This window comes from Oncorhynchus mykiss, chromosome 30 (genome assembly GCF_013265735.2).
Source record: "Oncorhynchus mykiss isolate Arlee chromosome 30, USDA_OmykA_1.1, whole genome shotgun sequence".
Lineage (NCBI taxonomy): Eukaryota > Metazoa > Chordata > Actinopteri > Salmoniformes > Salmonidae > Oncorhynchus > Oncorhynchus mykiss.
The window spans coordinates 34,409,309-34,423,561 of NC_050570.1; the positions used below are offsets into that span (position 1 = coordinate 34,409,309).

General features: G+C 43.3%; 1 protein-coding gene across 2 annotated transcripts in view; it reads right to left on the reverse strand.

Moving 5' to 3' along the window:
- The window catches only part of LOC110521746 (trafficking protein particle complex subunit 8), an 85,260-nt gene that overhangs the window by 10,993 nt on the left and 60,014 nt on the right, over window positions 1–14,253 (reverse strand). For both annotated transcript variants that reach the window (XM_036969359.1, XM_036969360.1), the window contains 6 exons: window positions 10,066–10,216; window positions 9,725–9,821; window positions 4,865–4,933; window positions 4,694–4,752; window positions 4,360–4,563; window positions 1,088–1,189 (listed from right to left, as the gene is read on the reverse strand). In XM_036969359.1, coding sequence (XP_036825254.1) covers window positions 1,088–1,189; window positions 4,360–4,563; window positions 4,694–4,752; window positions 4,865–4,933; window positions 9,725–9,821; window positions 10,066–10,216 — 682 coding nt within the window. The remainder of the gene's footprint in view (window positions 1–1,087; window positions 1,190–4,359; window positions 4,564–4,693; window positions 4,753–4,864; window positions 4,934–9,724; window positions 9,822–10,065; window positions 10,217–14,253) is intronic.

Consider the following 14,253-nt stretch of genomic DNA (forward strand, 5'->3'; position numbering starts at 1 on the left):
TCAGGACCTCTTCCAACAGGACAACAACCCTAAGCACACAGCAAAGACAACGCACAAGTGGCTTCGGGACAAATCTCTGAATGTCCTTGAGTGGCCCAGCCAGAGCCCAGACTTGAACCCGATCGAACATCTCTGGAGATACCTGATATTAGCTATGCAGTGACGCTCCCCTTCCAACCTGACATTGCTTGAGAGGATCTGCAGAGAATAATGGAACAAACTCTCAAAATGCAGGTGTGCCAAGCTTGTAGAGTCATACCCAAGAAGACTTGAGGCTGTAAATCAGTACCAAAGGTGCTTCAACAAAGTCCTGAGTAAAGGTTCTGAATAATTATGTCATATTTCAGTTTTTGCAAAAATATCTAAAAACCTGTTTTTGCTTTATCTTTACGGTGCATTTTGTGTAGATTAATGAGAGGGAACAACTATTTAATCCATTTTAGAATAAGGCTGTAACGGGACAAAATGTGGAAAAAGTCAAGGGGTCTGTACTTTCCGAATGCATTGTATATGTGTTGATGCATCTGTGTACAGTATATTGCCTCCCTTACTGTATGTCTCCTATGCTGTTTAGTGGTGACCAATTGAATTTTACCTCTGAGGATCAATAAAGTTTGTTCAATTCAAAGAAAATCCTCCACTCAGCCTTGAGATAGCAAATCATGGGCCTGCCTCTTAAGCACTCATCTGTGTAGAGTAGACCCTTCCTTACTCATGTTGGCCTATAAACCCATGAGGAGCATAGGTCAGAGTAGACACTAACCCTGTAAAAACCTCTACCAGGCCTGAGTCCGACATACCAAGCTTTCCAGTGTCACCCTGGCCCCACAGCTTACAGGGTGTTTGGGAGGTGGCCAAGTAAACACTCGACGCCCTGTTGGACCTTGGCAGGGAGATATAGGGGCTTTTAGGTAGTGAATGAGAGAGAGGTAGCGTTCTCCAAGAAGTCGGATCGCTTTGTTTTGCTTGTGCTTTAGTCGCAATGCAAAGGAGTCCAGGAGTGTGTATAGTTATTCAGCTTGTGTGTACACTACACAGTTAGAACAAAATGGTGATTTGAATGTTTACAATTGTTACATGCGTTTACCTCTTTCTGTGTCAAAGAGCAGGCCTCTTTGTCGATGGTCTGTAGGGCCACATGAAGCTGTCCCTCTAGGATCACCTGCTTGTTGTCCTCAACAACAAATGCCTGTAAACAAACAAATAAATTAACAACTATCATAGGCCTTTCTACAACAACAAACATTAGCAACATCATTGGCCTGATGCCAAAAACAAAACAGCAGCAAATACCTCAATAAAAACCTAACATAAAGAGTATATTTTACTAATGCATAATTAAACAATGGAGCACGTAAAAAAGGATACGTCTGCACATGTGACTGAAGCTGTATAGTACCGCTGGAGCTTATGTACATTTCAGATACTCAATGTGCATGTTGTTTATAAGGGCCTGTATTGAATTGAATGCATGAGTGTTGTGCAACAGATGTTCTTGTTTAGAGATGGTTAATACCTTTAGCCTGTAATGCGCTATTTACCTCTGCGCTTTCATAGTTTGCGCAACTGTTAAAGCTGCAATACTTGACTTTTTGGGCAACCTGACCAATTTCACATAGAAATTAGTTATAGATATGTCATTCTCATTCAAAGCAAGTCTAAAAAAGTGGAGGATAAGTTCAATGCGCGATATTTTTATGCTTCCCGTTCTTAAGTTTAGTTTTTGCATTTTACCTTCTGTTTTGTACACCAGTTTCAAAAAGCTGAAAATAAAATATTTTTGTTTATGGAAAATATATTTCACAGCGGTTTCGATGGTACAATGACTCTCCACACTATACCTGCTTGTTTTGACACAAACTGGAATTAGGCAAACTATTATAGCAACCAGGAAATGGCGGCGTGACTCCTGCATAGTAGTGCATCTTTAAGCCATGGTGCGAGATTCTAGAAGTTTCAGTCTGTCCTCGGCCCTGCATGCGCAGTGAGATTTGACTCTATGGCACCAGAAAAAGAACAGATATGAGCACCACCAGTCCTGAGAGCAAGGGCCATAAATCATGTCAAAGTAAGTTCTCTCTCCTGTGAGATGTTTATACTGTTATTTGAATGGTTTTTTTAAATTTTATTTTTTACCTTTATTTAACTAGGCAAGTCAGTTAAGAACAAATACGTATTTTCAATGACGGCCTAGGAACAGTGGGTTTACTGCCTTGTTCAGAGGCAGAACGACAGATTTGTACCTTGTCAGCTCAGGGATTCCATCTTGCAACCTTTCGGTTACTAGTCCAATGCTCTAACCACTAGGCTACCTGCCGCCCCCTAACCACTAGGCTACCAGTATATCCCTGCACAATATAATCGGTGAGCATATCGGAATTGGACAATATTAACTAAAAGTGCCAACATCGGCCTGATGTCTAGTTTAAAGGCGATGTGCAAAACCAATGTCAAAGCTGATGTGCATACGTATAACGTAAGTAGATGACAATGACGGCACTAAAAATACAACACACTTCAAACAGCTAAACAAGTTCAAGTTGAGCAGTCATTTGAAAGAGTAAGAACATTTCAGCAAGACAACTCGAAGGCAAAACCCATTAACACCTAGATAATTGAATGCATTGCCATTGACAATCAACCGTTCTCTGTCGTGGATGATGTTGGCTTAACGACTGACATTTGGACCAGCGATGTCAGCCCCATGAGCATGCTAAGTCTGACAGCACAGTGGGTTGACGAGGATTTCGTACTGAGGAAAGCCGTATTACATGCTCAAGAATGTGCTGGTTCTCATACTCCTGCTTCCATTTCAATGGCATTTGAGAACATACCATTGAAACTTGGAAACATGAACACACTCCTAGCGCCATTCAAACAACTGACTCGAGACATAAGATAATCAACTGCGTCTGCAGCAGACGTGATACCCTCGGTCAAGGCATTGAAACGCCTGCTCGACATAAACCGCGGGGTTAAAACTTAAAGGTACTCGGTGGAATTCTCTCTGAGCCTCTTTACCCTTTACCGTGTGTTAACTATTTAACAGTACCAGAATGCTTAAAAGGCTGGTATCAGAATCGTTATTTTTTGGGGTCGCAAGGAAAATACTGGATATCGGTATCGGCCAATACTTTTATATCAGGGCATCCCTAATGCTATGCGATTCTTTCCTGAGTAGATGTTCCTACTGCATAGCTTACAACAATATATACTGGTTCTTACCTTTCAGAACCACAAGTCAATTCCTAATTGTAACATGAAGCTCACTTCTAGCCTGTGTGTTCTAATGTGTGGTGCTGACCATGAGCCAATTAAACTCTATATGGACACGTCTGCCTTATTCTTGCCGGGCAGAGTCTAAATACAAAAACATATGTACACCCCTTCAAATGAGTGGATTCAGCTATTTCAGCCTCTCCATATTTCAGCAATCTCCATAGACAAACATTGGCAGTAGAATGGCCTTACTTAAGAACTCAGTGACTTTCAAAGTGGCACAATCATAAGACGCCACCTTTCCAACAAGTCAGTTCGTCAAATTTCTGCCCTGCTAGAGCTTCCCTGGTCAACTGTAAGTGCTGTTATTGTGAAGTTGAAATGTCTAGGAGAAACAACGGCTCAGCCACAAAGTCGAAGGTCAAACAAGCTCACAGAACAGGAGCGGCGAGTGATGAAGCGCGGTTGCAACACTCACTACAGAGTTCCAAACTTCCTCTGGAAGCAACATCAGCACAATAACTGTTCGTCGGGAGCTTCATGAAATGGGTTTTCATGTCTGAGCAGCCGCACACAAGACTAAGATCGCCATGCGCAATGCCAAGAGTCGGCTGGAGTGGTCTAAAACTCGCCTCCATTGGACACTGCAGTTTGTGCCCATAGGCGACACTGTTGCCGGTGATATCTGGTGAGGACCTGCCTTACAACAGGCCTACAAGCACTCAGTCCAGCCTCTCTCAGCCTATTGTGGACAGTCTGAGCACTGACGGAGGGATTGCAGCATGCCTAAGGCGCGATCACGCAGACGAGCAGGGACCCTGGGCATCTTTCTTTTGGTGTTTTTCAGAGTCAGTACAAAGGCCTCTTTTGTGTCCTACGTTCTCATAACTGTGACCTTAATTGCCTGCAGTCTGTAAGCTGTTAGTGTCTTAACAATGTTCCACAGGTGCATGTTCATTAATTGTTTATGGTTCATTGAACAAGCATGGGAAACAGTGTTTAAACCCTTTACAATGAAGATCTGTGAAGTTATTTGGATTTTTACAAATTATCTTTGAAAGACAGGGTCCTGAAAAAGGGACATGTATTTTTTTGCTGAGTTTATTAATGGTAAGAGTCCCTTTAATTCTGTGGTTTTACCTTCCAGAGGATGATGATGTCGAGGTCCACCTCATTACACTTCCTGACCACGCCCGCTATATCCTTGTCCCCGCCCCCATGCCCCACCCCCTGACTCCTGGAATGTCTCCCCTGTGTCTCCATGGCAACGGGAGGTCTCAGAGACTCCAAGGGCTGACACCTCCGGAAGAAGAAATCTGCACATGGAGTGGTGGAGGTGATGATCTGAAGAGAGGAGACACCAGACTTAGAGAAGGGAAAGGCTGATCGTTTTTTTCCCTCTTTTATAATGCATTCACAGCATTAACACGACAGCCTTGACAGTCACAGATAACAATGTGTTTCCTCTACATACCAGTTCATTCCCAAGGCTCAGGTCTGCAAATGTGTATTTCTCTGCTGCCTTCAAGGTAACTGAAAAACATACGTTAAAAACAGGAATGAGAGAGAAAAGAGATTCTCCATATTGACTGATATTGCTGGTAATGTGTGTGTGTGATGCGTGCATGCATGCGTATCATGTTACCTTGCAGGGGTTTGCATCGTGTTGCTCTGAAGCACAGCTTTCCTCTCTCTCTGCTGGTGAGTTTGCAGTCTGGAATGACAACAAGAGGGTGTCTCTTCTCCCTCTGAACTATAACAAACACTCTTGAACAGCATTCTTACAGTAGCTCAGAAAGCCTCTAAGAACAACTATCAAAGCACCTCCCCCACAGCAAAACCTTCCCTCCAGATCAAAACTCCAAACCTACAACCTAATTTTGGACAAAAGTACCTGGAAGGATTAATACTACCAAGGACACCATCCAACCTGGAACTGAGACAGACCAGATACAACTTCAATTAGCACTGAGGTGTGAAGTGAGAGGTGTCGAAGCATGAGCCCAACAAATGGCAGGCTACCCCATCCAAATCCAGGGGCATGGAAGCCCCCTCCTGCTGTTCAGAGACCATCTGCTGGCATTTTTTTTAATACAAGAAATCTACCTCCAGAAATTAAAGCTTTTCCTAAGTGGGTGTGGCACCTACTCCAGTTGCCTGCTGCACTGCTGCTTGGATTCCACCTGGTGATCTTTTCAAAGTCTGCCCTGGTTGTTGCCCCGTCTGTTACAGGTACCCCCACCACACTCCCCCCTCTCTCCCGAGCTTTTGCTCACCTCCAGCACACAGGCACTGTCAGGGCGAGTAACTCTGAACTTACAATGGCTAGCCCCGAATCGTTATATTTGTTTTCTTGTGCATTTTGCCTCCTGCATGCTTTGTTGACTACGAACTTTCTTTACCCAACCATGTTTGTTCCCACACTCGGGACTCTGACTCTCTATTGGTTATACAGACTTTTGGCCTCCCATCCTATTCTAACCACCTCTCGCCGGCATTGTATTCATGTTAACTGATGAAATTGCTGTATAATATGATCTTGTTGCCATCTAATGCACATTCAAATGTCATAAATCAACACCGCAGAGCTCTCCCTGTCCTCTGCCATGCCTTGATTGTATTACTATTGATGATATCTAGAAATGTGCACGTCTGCTTCACTGATTTCTGCTCTCGTAAAAGCCTGGGTTTTCTGCACGTTAACACTAGAAGCTTATTACCAACATAAGGGACGCGAGTGGCATTTCCCATATGATAGATGAGGATCTCCATATTGCAAATGTACGGTCCCTTAAACATCCGCAGGTGTTATTAAAATAGGCCGACGGACCCAGGTCATCCCCCAGGGACCAGTCTTCCGGGAAGTCTCGGACATTTGGTTTCCATGTTATAAAAGATTACATTTTTGAAAAATGTTCTGCTGTACTGGAAATCTGGCTAACTTATGGCAAATGGACAAAACGTCCCCAAATGGACATTTCTCGTAAACGGAAAAGACTAAGACAAAACCCGGTGAGGACGTTTGGCCAAATGTACTTTTACCCCAGAAACAAGATGGCGTCGAGGCCTCAACGCTTTTTGAGTTAATGCCCATTTTCTGGGATTAAAGGGGCGGCAGGGTAGCCTAGTGGTTAGAGCGTTGGACTAGTAACTGGAAGGTTGCAAGTTCAAACCCCGGAGCTGACAAGGTACAAATCTGTCGTTCTGCCCCTGAACAGGCAGTTAACCCACTGTTCCTAGGCCGTCATTGAAAATAAGAATTTGTTCTTAACTGACTTGCCTAGTTAAATAAAGGTAAAATAAAATAAAAATAAAATTCTGGGATTAAAGATTGAAAACGGTTATACCACGCTAATTTGACTGCTTCACATCATAGTACATAAACCTACAGTGTAAGGAAAAATAGAACCAGCCATTTATCTATCATAATTAACGATAAATCATACAGCGTCTGTTTGATGATCGTTACACCAAAGTTTTTTTTTCTTCAAAAAAGTCAAATCCAGTTGCGGCATTCTCTCAGGTAGGGGTCAGCATTCGGAATTTTGGATGAAAAGCATGCCCAAATTAAACGGCCTGCTACTCGGGCCCAGAAGATATGATATGCATATAACTGGTAGATTTGGATAGAAAACACTAAAGTTTCCAAAACTGTTAAAATAGTGTCTGTGAGTATAACAGAACTGATTTGGCAGGCGAAAACCTGAGAAAAATCCATTCAAGAAGTAGTTTGTTTTGTTGGTTTTGTAGTTCTATTCAATGCCATTACAGTATCCATTGACTTATGACTCACATTGCAGTTCCTATACCTTCCACTAGATGTCAGTCTAGAAATTGTTTCAGGCTTGTATTCTGATAAATGAGGGAGTAAGACCAGTCTGAATGAGTGTCACAGAGCTTTTTCATGCGCAATCCCGAGAGAGTGCATTTCTTGTTTACCTTTTATATTGACAACGTTATTGTCCGGTTGAAATATTATAGATCATTTAGGCTAAAAACAACCTGAGGATTGAATATAAACATTGTTTGACATGTTTCTATGAACTTTACGGATGCAATTTGGATTTTTTGTATGCCTGTTTTGACTGCGTTTGAGCCTGTGGATTACTGAAGAAAACGCGAACAAAACAGTTTTTTGGATATACTGAGACGTGGTTAAAAAAAGAGTTTTGAATACTGATGTTAACCTTTCTGGTTATAAACTTTTTTGGCAAGACACATCTTCCAAAGGTGTGGCAATCTTTACCAAGGATCACCTTCAGTGCTCGGTTGTCTCCACCAAGTCTGTCCCCAAACAATTTGATTTGCTGGTTTTAAGCATTAAAATTTCAAATAGCTCTTTGTTGACTGTTGCTGGGTGTTATTGTCCTCTATCAGCACCGGCCTGTACCCTAAATGCCCTAAGCCCTCTCTTGGCCCCTTACACTAAGTCTGAATTTTTCCTGCTAGGTGATCTAACCCGGGACATGCCTAAACCACTTGACCAAGTGCTAAAGCAATGGGACTCCGTAAATCTTCCTCAGATTACCAATCCCACAAGGTATGACTCAAAACACTCTCCTCGAAAAGGCTACTCTCCTCGATGTTATCCTCACAAATAATCCTGAGAGGTATCAGTCTGGTGTTTTCTGTAATGACCTTAGTGATCACTGATTTACAGCCTGTGTTCGTAATGGCTGCTCAGTGAAACTACCTGTCTTGTTTGTCATAGACGCTTGCTAAAAACTTTAATGAGTAACCCTTCCTTTATGACCTGGCCTCTGTAAACATGTATGGAATCAATCAGCTTGATCCCTTCTGTTGAAGAACCTTCTTTTTGATATATTCAGTGATATTGTTTACAAACACGTCTCCAATAAGAAAATGAGAATTAAAAACTGGTTCAGTCCCTGGCTCGACAATGATCTGGCAGTTACTCCACTTCAAGAATTGCATTTGGCGAAAGCCTCGGCACACGCATACACTCAGGCTGACTGGCTCTCGTTCAGGCAAAAGATAAATAAGTGCACTTAGACTATCAGGAAGGCCAAAGTTAGTTACTTTAAGGAGCAGCTCTCTCTCTGTGGGTCTAACCCCAAGAAGTTCTGGAAAACGATTAAAGACCTGGAGAATAAACCCTCGTCCTCACAGCTGCCCATGTCCCTTAATGTTGATGATGTGGTTGTTACTGACAAGAAGCACATGGCTGAGCTATTTAAATCACTTCATTAAGTAAGGATTCCTATTTGACTCAGCCATGCCTTCTTGCCTGTCCAACATTTCCTCATCTCTTGGAAGGCAGCCACAGTTCATCCTTTATTTAAAGGGGGAGATCAAGCTGATCCTAACTGTTACAGGCCTATTTTTATTTTGCCCTGTTTACCAAAGGTGTTGGAAAAACTTGTCAATAATCAATTGACTTGCTTTCTTGATGTCTATAGTATTCTCTCTGGTATGCAATCTGGTTTCCACTCAGGTTATGCATGTGTCACTGCAACCTCAAAAGTCCTCAATGTCACCATTGCCCTTGATTCTAAGCAATGTTGTGCTGCTATTTTTATTGACTTGACCAAAGCTTTTGATACGGTAGACCATTCCATTCTTGTGGGCCGGTTAAGGAGTATTGGTGTCTCCGAGGGATCTTTGGCCTGGTTTGCTAACTACCGCTCTCAAAGAGTGCAGTGTATGAAGTCAGAATAGCTGCTGTCTCAGCCACTGCCTGTCACCAAGGGTGTACCCCAAGGCTCAATCCTAGGCCCCACGCTCTTCTCAATTTACATCAACAACATAGCTCAGGCAGTAGGAAGCTCTCTCATCCATTTATATGCAGATGATACAGTCTTATACTCAGCTGGCCCCTCCCCGGATGTTTTGTTAAATGCTCTACAACAAAGCTTTCTTAGTGTCCAACAAGCTTTCTCTGCCCTTACCTTTGTTTTGGAGGTATTCAGAACAAGGTTAATGTGGTTTGGTAAGAAGAATGCCCCTCTATTTTGTGGAATTTCCTTCCCCCTTAATGCGTTTGAGCCAATCAGTTGTGACAAGGTAGGAGTGGTATACAGAAGATAGCCCTATTTGGTGAAAGACCATATTATGAAGGTCAGTCAATCCGTAAAACTAGATAGCCAAATCAAGGTAGCCCCTCCAAACAAGTAAACCTCACTGATCAAACCACCAAAAGGCATCTAATGAACTTAACAGCTATGCAAGACAACACAACACATCAAACCAATCCAGTGGATGAAGTGAAACGTTCCTAAGCCAGTCTGGCTGCTGCCACATGGCTAACTAGTGATAGATTCCTCAGCAACACAAAAACCTAAATCAAATCCTTCCAAATGAAATGACGGAAAGACACAGAAAGAATTGAGAGAAAAGAGTGAAACGCCACAAACTGAAACTTCTTAAGTCAACCATCTTTGAATGGAAATGCACAAAACAAAATCTGAGACCGAAATGTTAGTCATCCAGTAAATTAGTTAGACTATTTGTAGTCCCTTCTGAGAGGCTGCAGAGAGGGACAAACCTTTGTCTTCTGCTGGGTTTATACACTTGTGTAGTCTCCACTGTTTACTGCTGCTAGAGACCTGTGCAATGTGAAACTCACGCACCCCAGCCTCGCTCTGTAGAGAGAGAGAGTACAAATAAGTATCATAACGACCAGCATTTAAAGTCAACACAATGAACAGCAATGTCTGTCATAACATTCAAATCTTCACATCAGCATACTTGTACAGAACTTTGAATAACAATGTTCCATCAAACATCAGCTTAACTGCGATTGTGTGACTGAAATAGTATGTGTGTGTGTATATATATATATATATATATATAGCATGCTTGTGTGCACACGCTTGTGGAGCTCACCGAATTGATGTTCTCCACGTCAACAAAGACCAGCATGCTGCCGTTCCTCTCCTCCTCCTCCTCAGGTAGTGTGTTACTACGACAAGCTGTGGCCCGAACAGACAGCGAACGACTCGCACAAATAAATACAGTGTGACGCAACACCCTGTGACTGGGGGGAGGAGAGAGAGGGGGAGGGAGGTAAGGAGGGGGAGAGAGGGGGGAAGGGGTTTGAGATGAAAGCAGAGAACGTGAGTAGAGTGACAGAAGGAGAGCAGAAATTAGATGGAGGGAACGAGTGACGAGGAAAGAGATCGAGTTCATGTAATGCATTTCCAACTCATAATCGTCATAATTGAAACTACAGAAACCACGTTAAAAGTAAACCATTTAATTTAAACAGATGATCAGGCACATTCTGTAAGATCTGAAAGGTCCTTTAAGAGAAAAATATATTACTTTCTAAAGTAGAATGATATGGCTTTTCAAAAGTGCCCCAATTTGATCTCATTCGATCTCCAATGAGCAAATGTTTTATTTTATTTCACCTTTATTGAACCAGTTGAGAACAAGTTTACAACTGAAACATGGCCAAGATAAAGCAAAGCCGTGCGACACAGAGATACACGTGGAATAAACAAACGTACAGTCAATAACACAATAGAAAACATTATATACAGTGGGGAGAACAAGTATTTGATAACCTGCAAAATCGGCAGTGTTTCCTACTTACAAAGCATGTAGAGGTCTAATTTTTTTATCATAGGTACACTTCAACTGTGAGACGGAATCTAAAACAAAAATCCAGAAAATCACGTTGTATGATTTTTAAGTAATTAGCATTTTATTGCATGACATAAGTATACATCAGAAAAGCAGACCTTAATATTTGGTACAGAAATATTTGTTTGCAATTACAGAGATCATATGTTTCCTGTAGTTCTTGACCAGGTTTGCACACACTGCAGTAGGGATTTTGGCCCACTCCTCCATACAGACCTTCTCCAGATCCTTCAGGTTTCGGTGCTGTCGCTGGGCAATACGGACTTTCAGCTCCCTCCAAAGATCCCTCTATTGGGTTCAGGTCTGGAGACTGGCTATGCCACTCCAGGACCTTGAGATGCTTCTTACGGAGCCACTCCTTAGTTGCCCTGGCTGTGTGTTTCGGGTCGTCATGCTGGTAGACCCAGCCACGACCCATCTTCAATGCTCTTACTGAGGGAAGGAGGTTGTTGGCCAAGATCTCGCGATACATGGCCCCATCCATCCTCCCCTCAATACGGTGCAGTCGTCCTGTCCCCTTTGCAGAAAAGCATCCCCAAATAATGATGTTTCCACCTCCATGCTTCACGGTTGGGATGGTGTTCTTGGGGTTGTACTCATCCTTCTTCTTCCTCCAAACACGGCGAGTGGAGTTTAGACCAAAAAGCTCTATTTTTGTCTCATCAGACCACATGATCTTCTCCCATTCCTCCTCTGGATCATCCAGCTGGTCATTGGCAAACTTCAGACGGCCCTGGACATGAGCTGGCTTGAGCAGGGGGACCTTGCGTGCGCTGCAGGATTTTAATCCATGACGGCGTAGTGTGTTACTAATGGTTTTCTTTGAGACTGTGGTCCCAGCTCTCTTCAGGCCATTGACCAGGTCCTGCCTTGTAGTTCTGGGCTGATCCCTCACCTTCCTCATAATCATTGATGCCTCACGAGGTGAAATCTTGCATGTGGATAGGTTGGTGTGTGGACAGGTGTCTTTTAGACAGGTCACAAGTTCAAACAGGTGCAGTTAACACAGGTAATGAGTGGAGAACAGGAGGGCTTCTTAAAGAAAAACTAACAGGTCTGTGAGAGCCGGAATTCTTACTAGTTGGTAGGTGATCAAATACTTGTCATGCAATAAAATGCAAATTAATTACTTCAAAATCATACAATGTGATTTTCTGGATTTTTGTTTTAGATTCCGTCTCTCACAGTTGAAGTGTACCTAGGATAAAGATTACTGACCTCTACATGCTTTGTAAGTAGGAAAACCTGCAAAATTGGCAGTGTATCAAATACTTGTTCTCCCCACTGTACAGTGTGTGAAAATTAGGTAAGATTAGGGAGGTAAGGCAATGAACAGGCTGTAGTGGTGAAGTAATTACAATTTAGCAATTAAACACTGGAGTGATAGATGTGCAGAAGATGAATGTGCAAGTAGAGATACTGGGATGCAAAGGAGCAACAAAAAAAAACAATATGGGGATGTGTGAGTTGGATGGACTAATTACAGATGCGCTATGTACAGTACAGGTGGGCTGTACAGGTGTACAGGTGCAGTGATCTGTGAGCTGCTCTGACAGCTGATGCTTAAAGCTAGTGAGGGAGATAAGGGTCCCCAGATTCAGTGATTTTTGCAATTTGTGCGTCATTGGCAGCAGAGAACTGGAAGGAAAGACGGACAAAGGAGGAATTGGCTTTGAGGGTAACCAGTGAAATAAACCTGCTGGAACGCGTGCTAAGGGTGGGTGCTGCTATGGTGACCAGTGAGCTGAGATAAGGCCGCACTTAATCGATGACTTGGAACCAGTGGGTTCGGCGATGAATATGAAGCGAGGGCCAACCAACGAGAGCATACAGGTCGCAGTGGTGGGTTGTATATGGGGATTTGGAGACCAAACCGATGGCACTGTGATAGACTGCATCCAATTTGCTGAGTAGAGTGTTGGAGGCTATTTTGTCAATTACGTCGACCAAGTCAAGGATCGGTAGGATAGTCAGTTGTACGAGGGTATGTTTGGCAGCATGAGTGAAGGATGCTGTGGTGCGAAATAGGAAGCTGATTCTAGATTTAATTTTGGATTGGAGATGCTTAATGCGAGTCTGGAAGGAGAGTTTACAGTCTAACCAGACACCCAGGTATTTGTAGTTGTCCACATATTCTAAGTCTGAGCCGTCCAGAGTAGGTGAAGCTGGACTGGCGGGCAGGTGCGGGCAGCGATCAGTTGAAGAGCAGGCATTTAGTTTTACCTCCATTTAAGAGCAGTTGGAGGCCACGGAAGGAGTGTTGTATTGCATTGTAGCTTGTCTGGAGGTTAATTAACACAATGTCCAAGAAGGGCCAGAAGTACACAGAATGGTGTCGACAGCTTAGAGGTGGATCAGAGAATCACCAGGAGCAAGAGCGGCATCATTGATGTATACAGAGAAAATAGTCGGCTCAAGAACCTGTGGCACCCCCATAGTGACTGCTAGAGGTCCGGACAATAGGCCCTCCGATTTGACACACGGAACTCTATCTGAGAAGTAGTTGATGAACCAGGTGAGGCAGTCATTTGAAAAACCAAGGCTGTTGAGTCTGCCAATAAGAATACGGTTATTGACAGAGTCGAAAGCCTTGGCCAGGTCGATAGAAACGGCTGTTATGATATCGTTTAGGACCCTGAGCGTGGCTGAGGTGCACCCATGACCAGCTCGGAAACCAGAATGCATAGGTACGGTGGGAGATTGGAAATGGTCGGTGATCTGTTTAACTTGGATTTCAAAGACCTTAGAAAGGCAGGGTAGAATATATATAGTTATGTAACAGTTTGGGGCTGGAGTGTCACCACCTTTGAAGAGGGGGATGATCACGGCAGCTTTCCAATCTTTGGGGATCTCAGACAATACGAAAGAGGTTGAACAGGCTAGTAATAAGGGTTGCAACAATTGTGTTGGATAATTTTAGAAAGAGAGGGTCCATATTGTCTAGCCCAGCTGATTTGTAGGGGTCCAGATTTTGCAACTCTTTCAGAACATCAGCTATCTGGATTTGGGGGAAGGAGAAATGGAGAGGCTTGGGCAAGTTGCTGTAGGGGGTGCAGGGCTGTTGACTGGGGTAGGGGTAGCCAGGTGGAAAGCATGGCCAGCTGTAGAAAAATGCTTACTGAAATTCTCAATTATCGTGTATTTATCGGTAGTGACAGTGTTTCCTAGCATCAGTGCAGTGGGCAGCTGGGAGGAGCTGCTCTTGTTCTCCATGGACTTTAGTGTCCCAGAACTTTTTGGAGTTTGTGCTACAGGATGCAAATTTGTTTAAAAATGCTAGCCTTAGCTTTCCTAACTGCCTGTGTATATTGGTTCCTAACTTCCCTGAAAAGTTGCATATCGCGCGGGATATTTGATGCTAATGCGGTACGCCACAGGATGTTTTTGTGCTGGTCAAGGGCAGTCAGGTCATGAGTGAACCAAGGG